The sequence below is a fragment of the Berghia stephanieae genome, chromosome 5, assembly GCF_034508935.2.
Source record: "Berghia stephanieae isolate SIO BIC M18660-M18661 chromosome 5, UCSD_Bste_1.3, whole genome shotgun sequence".
Lineage (NCBI taxonomy): Eukaryota > Metazoa > Mollusca > Gastropoda > Nudibranchia > Aeolidiidae > Berghia > Berghia stephanieae.
This window is the reverse complement of record NC_088364.1, coordinates 74974178-74985528: the sequence shown is the minus strand read 5'-3', so window position 1 is coordinate 74985528 and position 11351 is coordinate 74974178. Positions and strand designations below refer to the sequence as shown.

Genomic DNA, 11351 nt, shown 5'->3' with positions numbered 1-11351 from the left:
ACTGTATTAACCAGACTATAAAAGTTCATGGTTACACAGAGTTTGTGTGTTGGTCCGTTATACTTCCGGATGGCAATGTTGTGAACTCCTTGGCCAAGTGCATTCTATCTATAGCTATAACAAAATGAAATCAGAATAAGAAAATTGTTGACTGTTAGTAGCAAATGTGACGATTTTCCTATTGGTAGTAAGGAGAGGTTTAATCTTCAACATACGAGATTCTAAGCTTGTTCTAACTTAAAAGTCATTGGTCAGGCTCAGGTTTAATCCGAGATAATACCGATTTGAGACTCTGTCTGACATTTGTGGTTTTCATAGATTAATATTTTATTTTCTTCAATATAGATGAATGAAAAAGGATTTGCACCGCATATGAAAGGAGGCAATAGAGTGGTCACATTTTTGCATTATGTAAGTTTCTCAGTAGATAATATTTTGTGAAAGAGAATTATATTGTTATGGCCTGTATGATCGGCCTTCTTCTTCTTCTTCTTCTTCTTCTTCTTCTTCTTCTTCTTCTTCTTGTTCTTCTTCTTCTTCTTCTTCTTCTTCTTCTTCTTTTTCTTCTTCTTCTTCTTCTTTTTCTTCTTCTTCTTCTTCTTCTTCTTCTTCTTCTTCTTCTTCTTCTTCTTCTTCTTCTTCTTCTTCTTCTTCTTCTTCTTTCTTCTTCTTCTTCTTCTTCTTCTCTCTTTTTCTTCTTCTTCTTCTTCTTCTTCTTCTTCTTCTTCTTCTTCTTCTTCTTCTTCTTCTTCTTTTCTTTCTTCTTCTTCTTCTTCTTCTTCTTCTTCTTCTTCTTCTTCTTCTTCTTCTTCTTCTTCTTCTTCTTCTTCTTCTTCTTCTTCTTCTTCTTCTTCTTCTTCTTCTTCTTCTTCTTCTTCTTCTTCTTCTTCTTCTTCTTCTTCTCTTCTTCTTCTTCTTCTTCTCCTTTTTTCTCTTCTTCTTCTTCTTCTTTTTCTTCTTCTTCTTCTTCTTCTTCTTCTTCTTCTTCTTCTTCTTCTTCTTCTTCTTCTTCTTCTTCTTCTTCTGGTTAAGGTAGCCAGGGCCATCTAGATGATAATCAATGCTGCTCTGTTGTATACATTTAGTAGACAGATAAGACATTTGTTTAAGCATCTATGTTGGGCGCGTAGACAATTTATTCTGGGAAGCTGTTCCATTCCTTTGATGTTTAGGAGAAGAAACTCCAATTGTGTAATCCTAAAAATAACATTTGTGAACAAGGCCTTTCGATTTGTATAGATGATGTGAAAATAACGTTTTCTGAAAACCCCAGAAACCTGGGAATTTATTTCAGCATTGCCCTGTCCATGGAATATCATGCGGCACAACTTTGCAAAGTACTGTATTGTGAAATTCGCCGTATTGGCCAACTTTCGGCATTTTAAAATCAAAATTCCTTAGAGACTCTAGTGTCTGCTTTTGTTTTTACTCGTTTAGACTATTGTAATTCACTCCTATCTAATTCCCCAGGTTTCTTACTTTATAAACTGCAGCGGTTTAAAAACCAAGCTGCTAGAATAGTTTTAAGAAGAAATAAGAGGGAACACACGACTCCAATGCTTTTGACTTTACACTGGCTTTCCATTACGGCCAGGGTGCTCTTTAAGGTTGGAGTCATGTGTTTTAAATGTTTTCACGGAAGCGCCCATGCTTATCTAGATGATCTTGTCGAACCATACGTTCCGCCCGTGCATTGAGATCAGGTGATCATCGTCTGCTTTAAGTGCCGAAAAACTATCTGACAGATCCTTTAGTCACTTTGCACCAACTAGTCTGGTTGCCAAATCATGATTTTAACCATAACCCAAAAAAAGCGTCCGCCAATTTTTTTTTTGCATTTTATCAAAGTTGAACATCTCAAGATTAAATGTCTGAATAGTGCTGCCCTGAGCACATTGAGCATTTTGAGAAATTACGTCACAAAGGTCACGAAAAGGTCATTTTTAAAAATCCTCAAAAATCATTTTATATTATACAGAATGAAAGATTTAGTCAAATCAATTACAAAAATACTTCTTTTTTAAAAATTGGCCGAATAGTTGACAAGTTATTAGCAATTTAACTATCCAAAAGGTCAAGGTCACTGCCAAGATGGTCTCGTAAAATGACCCAAATATAGCCGTGTTTGGTATCAAATTGAAGGCCTTGACAAGACCAATACAGAATTTAGGTTATTTATGCTATTTGTTGGTATTTAAATTTCCTACAGCGGTGAAAGTATAATTGGGATAATCAAAATTGACATTTTGTGTGGAATAGGTGTCAGATCACACAAAAACACGGAGAGAGTCTCCATATAGAAAGACCGTGCCTTGTTTTGAGTCTTTAGTTTTCTTCGCCTTTGCTTTTTTACATTGATATTTACTGAAGGACAAAAAATAGAATGACAATTTTCGGCATATCTGACATGTATCTCTGGTAAACTACATCACTCATCATCAATGTCTTTGTCACTTGACTCATCGCTTGACATGGAAGCAGCTTGATAAAGGAGATTTTGACAGCACTCACGATCATGGCATTTACAAAATATTGTGCATGGAAGCTGCGCGGCAGCACAGCCATATTTTGATGATCCACAAGGTTGTTCAGAAGAACACCCGCATTGAATAGTCTCTAACAACTCGGGCGGTACACTCGGTGTGTTGCTTGGCACTGTGGTTGGAACAAGTGATTTGGTTGCTGGCAACTTCATCCATCCAAAATCTGTTGGTTGTAAATCTGGGGGAGTTTTTCGAAGACTATGATACCAAATTGCTGTCTGAATGTGCGCTCTTTTGGTGTTCTCACAGAATGCTTCTGAGGTAGGGGGTATGGTTTTCAAGTCAGGGACCTTTTTAATGATTTTTCCCCGTTTTCTTCAGCCAAACTTTGTACCTGGCGCCAGGCATAGTTGCTTCCGTAGCATGCAGTTATGAAGAAGGTGGCTTCTTGATAACATCTTCAAAACTGGCACTGGTGTTTCCAAGGTTGTCTAGTCTGTGTCCCTTTTGAAGAACTTTGACGACTGTGTTTTTCCCTATACCATACGGTTTAGCCACAGTATCACAGCCAGATAGCGCATGTGCTGCAAGAAGATAAGGCGCAATTTCTTGATTTCTCGAGACCGTTTTCCCAATGTCAACAAGTCCACGGTCCCTACTTGTAGCTTCCATCATCATCGAGCAGTGACTGGAGTCCAAGTCAAGCTTGTGGTAGAAATGAACTAACAGTACAAAGACATCCGTATCGTCACTAACCACCTTAACAACATTGGTCAATGAAGCAGCATGTATTGCTTGTTTCACCATAAGGACATCCGCTTCGTCGTGTGTCGTCTCCAAGTCTGTCCTTGTGGAGACTTTTCCATTTTTAATTTGGAGAGGAGCATTTTCGTGTCCTGTGATAACGAGACGCCTTTCACGTGGTTGAGCTACAGCCCTGGACATTAATTCCGTACAGAGTATGCTAATCAATTGCTTTTTGTTCTCAGTGCAGGCAAGAATTGAGCCTTGAGCAGGCAGAGGAGTGTGTACCGTTCGAACTTTTATACTGAGACTTTGTCGAGTAGCACTTTTGATGCTGAAATCATGATATCTGTCAAAGACAAGGTGCACGTCACTTCTGTCCATTTTCGGCAATAAGAGTGTCCAAAAACTATTGACATAGTCTTGGATGGTTCCTTTGGATGGCCAGTTTACACAATAAAGAAGTGCGCATCCATCTAAGATCACGATCTCAGGATGTTGTCCCCCACAAGCAGAGACAGTTTCTTGCAGATTTCTCTTCAGAGCAGCTTTTGTAGTAGCAGTACGTATGTCTCCATTGTCACTGAATAAAGATGTCGGGAATGTTGCCAGTTCATATTTAAAGAGAGACTCCATGTCAAAATCTCGACACGCCATTAATCCCATAGCGCGAGAATAAATCAAACTTGTGTCGTATATTGGACCACGGTCACTTTGAATATAGTTTTTCCCGGCTGCCATTGTTGTCACTTTGGTAGAAAGTGCTTTATAGAATTCATTGGGCCATGTTTTCTCAAATTCTTTCATGTCCGTGGTACCGATGCTGATAGAATCGTCTACATTGACAGATTGAGGGCTTACTTTTCCATCAGCGATGTTCTCAAGGCAAACAGGATGCGCAGTTGCACTTAGGGGGTTGATGCATCTATCTAATTTTGTCCGAATTTTTTCCCTGTCCAGCGCATCACTAGCGATACGCGCATTCGTTTCCTCTTTATGCATTTCCAGAAAGTCCTTTTTGGAACTCTCAGTCAATTCAGACAAACATTTCAGAAGACGACTGCTGGTGTGAAGGCTAAGGGCCCATCGCTGAATGGTAGAGTGTTTGAGTGTTAAACAGACAATCGCTATGAGGGCGATTAACGTTACAGAAACCGGGATAAATTCAGGCACCAGGGGCCACATGGCTCAAAATATTATTTTTTTAAAAGGAGTATAATAGTGATGAGTTAATAGTAATAGGACAAATATTTCTTTTCTCTTTTTTTTCAGAGTTGGAATCAATGGAAAAAAAGGTTGCCAGGAGCAGATATATATATATATATATATATATATATATATATATATATATATATATATATATATATATATATATTGCTATTACATCAGTTCAAATTGTTAAGTGTTTCTGTTTGCTAGAGAGGGATCCCTTGTAAAGCGCTTAGTGGACAGTGCACTATACACATACATGTACCCAGTAACAAATATTGTGCTCAAACGGAGCACCATACTTTTACTACCTACCGGAAAGAAAGAAAACATGAATGAATGATTGAAAGAATGAAAGTGGGTCACTTAAACTGAAAACATATATTTAAAACGGCATTTACCTTTTATTTAACTGTGATGGGGGCATAAAAGGGTACCTAATATGGTTTATAGACATCAGTGTTCTGATAAAACAAAACAGACGGAGCAGTCGGCGTGTACGTTTGCTGCCGTGAACTGACACATTTAGTCTGTGCTGTGTCAAGGCCAAACCGCGAGTCAAGTATGGAAAACCATTGTAACCAATTATGGATCCTATGATTACCGCATACAAAATCACATTTTATTAAAAATGCTCAATGTCTACAGACCGGCACTAATCATGATAACACTCCGCATATATATCGCATTCCGATTCCGTTGAAACATTTTTGGCGGACGTTATGAAAGGGTTATGAAGGTTTCCTCTAGACTAAACTGTATGGAACAATCTTCCTTTATCTCTTCCCTACTGAACTCGCTTTCATGAAACACTTAAAAACTTATTTATTTCGAGAATTCTTAAATTATTAGTTATTTTATTTGAGCAGACGATGATCACAGGATATGTATATATATATATATATATATATATATATATATATATATATATATATATATATATATATAAATTTATTTTTAATATATGTTAAATAGTTGGATGGTGGAAGGTTTGTGTGTGTGTGTGTGTGTTTTATGAGAAAGAGAGAGATATATAGCGAGAGAGAGAGAGAGAGAGAGAGAGAGAGAGAGAGACGGAGTACAGTCTGTGTTTGTGTGTGTGTGTGTGTGTGAGAGAAAGAGAGAGAGAGATAGAGTTAGAGAGCGAGAGAGGCTGAGAGTGAGATAGATAGATAGGTAGATAGATAGAGTTAGTGTGTGTGTGTGTCTGAGAGAGAGAGAGAGAGAGAGAGAGAGAGAGAGAGAGAGAGAGAGAGAGAGAGAGAGAGAGAGAGAGAGAGAGAGAGAGAGAGAAATTTGAATGGATTGAAGTTATTGTTATACGCCTAGAGTTTTTTGTATAGAGGATTGGGCGCAATATAAATAAATTCCATGATCATTATTATTATTATTATTAGAAGTCATACGTTTGAGTACGTTTAGTGGTTATTGGTTATAAAATCTCAAGTTTTGTTGGTGTGTTTTTAAAACAGTTGACGGATGTAGAGGCCGGAGGGGCGACAGTCTTCCCTGAAATCGGAGTGAAAGTTGACCCAAAAAAGGTGAGAGAATGTGTTTTTCTCCATGAGATCAATAGACACTTAATAACCACGCCTCTCGGACAGTCGTCATAATATATACAATATATACAATATACAATATACAATATATATACAAACTGCACAGATTTTACTATCAATGGTATATGTCTGAGTAAAATACTCACTGTCTTACCGCTTGATCAATAGAATCAACTCAGAAAACTCTATGTAATCTTAAATGTTTATAATATGATCGAGAAAATCGTGTGATAACTAGTCACCAATTTGGCGGTATAAAAACAATAACAATGATCAGAGAGATGTCAATTCCATTCACGTTATTGTTTATAAACAACCAACTATGTTTGTCCGAGCACGTGTGAGGGTGTGTCACAAATTCCATGTTTTGATTGGTCAAAAATCTACTGGTTAATTGTGTTAGCCATTTCAAAACGGCATTGTCTCTGTATAGTTTTAATGGTGAAAATCCAACCGATAGTAACAAAATGAAACTTTGGTTTGGTTAATTTCTTTCATAAAAAGAAAATGTATAATTACTTAGAGTAGAAAAAATAGCAAAATTGTTATCATTTTAACCTGATAACCATGCAATACACGTGAGACTTATTTGTCTATATTTACCTGGGTCTCCTTTATCGCCCTTTAAAAAAATTGTTTTCACATTTGCCATTTTCCAATCTAACACGATTATAGAATATCAAATAACTGATTAACGGAGACTATTTCACGTAAAACCTAATTTTTTTCACAGGTTAATTTCATATGATACCGTTTGCCGATTATTTTTTTTTACCAGGGCAGCGCAGTTCTCTGGGAAAATTTGTATCGCAATGGATCAGTGAACTACAAGTCACGCCATGCTGGCTGTCCCGTGTTGGTTGGTAGTAAATGGGTAGCCACAATGTGGATACGACAAGGAGCCCAGTTGTTTCGTCGACCGTGTGGACTTCATTCGACAGAGTGAAGCTTTGGATTCCATCACAACAAATGTATCTTTTGGTTGACCAGTTAACTGTCGTGCAATGGAAAAGACACGTATTTTTTTTTAATCGTCCAGAAAACGTCCCTCAAATATCGAATAATAACGTGAATTTGAATGTAAGCTTCAATTTAATTACAAAAACAGATCAAATGAACGTTTCGGGTTTCCCCTTTATCAACAAAACAGGATGATTGAAACACCACAGATGAATGAGATGATGTCATCATCTCATTCATCTGTGGTGTTCCAATCATCCCGTTTTGTCCTGTTTTGTTGATAAAGGGGAAACCCGAAACGTTCATTTGATCTGTTTTGTAATTAAATTGAAGCTTACATTCAACTTCACGTTATTATTTATTTCTTCGAGCTTCGAGCAGCAACATTTACACTACTCAAATATCGACCGATTTAAATGACCTTCATCTTGATAAAAAAAAAACAAAAAACTCTCAAACCTGGGACCTAGCGAGGATTAAATTGAAGTCCAATGTTTGAGAGTTTTTGCGGATGTCTACCAAAAGAGCGGAGAGGCATACCATAAGAGCGGAAAAACACGTACCAAAAGAGCGGAGGGAGTGGGCACAGGTGCGGCGCCCGATATCAAAGAAATGTACAAGATTACTGTAAACCTTATTTTTATTTATTGTTATTTGTTTGCCTAGTGTGTGGAAAAATCCCCTCTGCATTTTATGGGCTTGGGACCAACACACAACGATATCTTTTACCGCTGTGAGGCTGCATTAGGATTTTTATTTGAGCTGAGTGTAGGTTAAAAATTGGTAAAATCTTGCAAGGGAAACTATTTACAAGGGTCTGTTGATAAAACTCATTGCCTTCACAAACTCAAATCTGGATCTTTGGCCTGTTTTTTTCTCACTAACGAGCTGTGCAACTTTCTGGTCTTTGGGCTGTTTTTTCGATTCTGCTTTTGATCTCATCTTGATATATGTCGTGGCCTGGAATTTGATTAGGGCGTCAGTGAGCAAGAACACGTTCGGGTGGGGGGCATAGAACTCCTTGTTCAGCATCGAGTGGAAAGACTCTGCTGCGTTGTTCGTTCTTTTCTGGCCTTTGGGAACAGAGGCCCACAGTGGAGGTGGAAAAGGACTTGAAGGTAGTATGTATGTTTGTAGCAGATAATCGGAGTAGTGGATCAACTTGGTGTCGTCTGGTTGGCAACTCATGAGGTCCATGGCGAAACTGTCCTCAACCTCCGACGGATCCAAAGACGAAAGTCCAAAAGTGTAGGTCAGCCACTTGCCAACCTCATTTTTTGTTTGAAACTCATTTCCGAGTCCCAGCTGCTGGATTTTCCTGTGAAGAGCCTGTCCCAGATGGAAGTTGCACGCTTTTACAATGACGTCTGGAATCAACGTTTTAAGCGCGGTCATGGCTGCTTTCTCAAAGTCCATGGAAAACTGTCTACACTGGAGAGAAAGTGATCTCTCACGGCACAGGGATAGGATTGCTTTCCACATGTTTTTGTAGGTTTTTGAGTTTTTGATGGTAGCAAGCAAAATACAAGTGGGCAGTAGATGCCATTACTCAGACAGTGGATGGAGTAGATCTGACTGAACTGGGGAGGACAAGACTTGAAAGTTCCGTCAACAAATAGCTCTTCCACATGTGCTGAACACAGCTCTTTCAAGTTGCTGTCTGTTGAGAAAATGATTATTCCGGTGCCATCATCATTATGCAGGACAAACTTTTCACCTTTTGATGTGGTTGGATGAAAGTCGTTGTTCAGTATTCTGTGGACGTCCTCTCGTGTTTTCGGCAGTTTTGGCAATTGTTTTCGTCTCTGCCTGTAGATAGATCTTCTTACGTTGATGATGTCTTTATGAACCAGGTTCGCCTCTTCCATTTGGAGAAGTTCTGATTTCATGATTTTTGCTGGTCTTTCTGACACATCAGCTTCGGCCCGACGTTTTACAGCAGCTCGAAGTATCGTCTTTTCTGTAGTTCTGTAGTCTCTGTCATGATTGTGATTGTTACAGCTGTCAGCGTTGTGGTTACTTGTCCGTCTGTCTTTACTCTTGATTTGCAGCCTTTAACTGTGCATCGCCAGTACTTGTCCCCATGACTTGTAGCATAGTCCAACCGATAAGTGTAGTTATTTAGGACAACGCAGTCAGCTCCTTTTTGGGTCTTTGATATTTTTAACGTGTCCATACAGATGAGTTGAAGAAAGAATGGAAGCCCGAAATTATCTTATAATATAGAGTTTGGAAATCAAACTACACACACACACACACTAAATAACCTCGCGGTGTCTCTAACAATGATAGGCTATGTTATGCCTACAATAAGCACGGACAAGAATCCCGAAATTATCAAAATAAAAACACACACTAAATCAACTCACACGTTTCTTACTCGGTACATGTTTTTCAAGCACACGGACGAGAAACACACTAAACTCACACACTTATAAACTCACATGCTTCTAAATCACTACATATTTTTCAAGCACACTCCCCGACAATTAAGAAAGATCGTAAGTACTAAGCAATGATCCTGAAACAGCTACGAACTTTTCAAACCCCACTGGTTTTTTTTAAAGAGTTTACAGTAACCCTCCGCTCTTTTGGTATGCTGGCAAAATTACTATCTCCGCTCTTTTGGTATTTTCCGGTTTTTGCGGAGATGACAGTCATCTAAATCGATCGCTATTTATCTGGGGGGGGGGGGGCGGTTGGGGGGGGGGGCAGATTCTCAATACGTGTCTTTCCAGAGTACAGCAGTTAACGAGTTAATCGGCATATCATGAAACATAAAAAATAAATCGAATTTCTTATAGACTATTTATGTGTTTTTGATTTTCATATTTGTCACAAAATACCCGTAAATTTGATTGATAACTTCATAAAAAATTTACGTCAAATATCGAAAGATTTTGATAACCCCCAACTTGTGAAATATCTTTATCCGATTGTTGTGGTCTCATTGTTTTAAGGAAATACTCTCAAATCAACGCAAAATAATTGTCCATTACAACGATGAGAAAACGAGCCCATAATTAGGTCTGGTAATCAGACCTGCATATAATATGTTCACATCGTTTTTTAGCCCCAAAACTTTCAAAAAGTCTGTGATTCAAGACTGAAAGAGGATATTCAAAAAATTAAGAGAGTCCAGAGACAATGCGCCCGATTCATAACTGGGAACTATAAGAGCAGAACCCCAGGATGCATGACAAAAATGCTAGAAGAAAGAAATCTCATCAGCCTCCAACAAAGAAGAAAAGAAACCCGTCTGCCATTCATGTTCAAGATAATAACAGATCAAATACCATCAATAAAGGAAGACTCCTTTTTCACGCCACGACCAAACAAAAGAAAAATCCGAGCACTCACTTTCGCCAACCACATAACCGAAAACCCCATTGACAGATACGCCACAAAAAATTCGAACTGCTTCAAAATCCCACAGACAAGAACACAAAACTACAGAAATTCTTTCTTCATTAGAACTATCTCGGAGTGGAATGGGCTGGATGAACTGGTCATCATGGCACCACACCGAAACGATTTCAAGGCCCGACTGACATGGGCCCGCGCCCAATGAGGACGCCGCTGAAATACAACCAGACCATTGGTTTCTTCAGCGCCAACCATAAGATACAGATGGACAAACTGGGCGAGAGACGGTCATCATTAAAGTTCGATATCTAAAATTTGAAGTTTTTTTTTAAACCAGAGGAAGCCAAAACAGCGTACAATTGACATTATTACCAAATTTCCCGCCATTGCAAGTCAAGAAGCAGAGGATAGCCAGTGTTGATTATGTCAACTGTACCTTTCGTTAATCAACTAGCACCAATAATAATATTGTAGGCTACAACTCCTACACGGAGAAGCAATTAGGTCCCTAACGTCATTGAGTGGTGCAAATTAGGATGGAAAGTATGAAAATTACAAATGCTGTTCAATATGAAGAATTCTATAGATAGAATGAAGATAATGTCACTCGGGTCTTTGTTATTGTTTTTTGACATCCACGTTTATGAATAATTCTCACTAAACTGTATTAATCAGCCTATAAACGTTCATGGTTACACAGAGTTTTGTGTGTTGGTCCGTTATATTTCCGGATGGCAATGTTGTGAGCTTCTTAGCCAAGTGCATACTATCTATGATTTAACAATTAAGATGTTGAAACGTTAGTATTTATTGATGAAGTCATAGAGGGAAAAGTGAGACGCTTAAAATAAGGCACACGCACTTAATTTTTCAAAATCACACATAACTTTCTCACAGCGTCACCTACATAACTTTATAACCACGCCTAAATTACTAGAAAGCCGACTTTATTATTTTAAAACGCTGCATACTACTATCTACTCACTAAATAAAGTATGCTTCGGCAAAAACAAAGAATGACCCAAGTCTC

At 38.3% G+C, this 11351-nt stretch overlaps 1 protein-coding gene across 2 annotated transcripts in view; it reads left to right on the top strand.

Moving 5' to 3' along the window:
• LOC144973605 (prolyl 4-hydroxylase subunit alpha-1-like) overlaps positions 1-7899 on the top strand; it is a 35634-nt gene extending 27735 nt beyond the window's left edge. The window contains exons 12-14 of one of the 2 annotated variants that reach the window (XM_078916253.1): positions 346-411; positions 5909-5977; positions 6774-7899. In XM_078916253.1, coding sequence (XP_078772379.1) covers positions 346-411; positions 5909-5977; positions 6774-6941 — 303 coding nt within the window. In that variant the 3' untranslated portion in view covers positions 6942-7899. The remainder of the gene's footprint in view (positions 1-345; positions 412-5908; positions 5978-6773) is intronic. The other variant, XM_078916254.1, reaches the window with a different exon arrangement.
• Positions 7900-11351: the final 3452 nt, after the last annotated feature.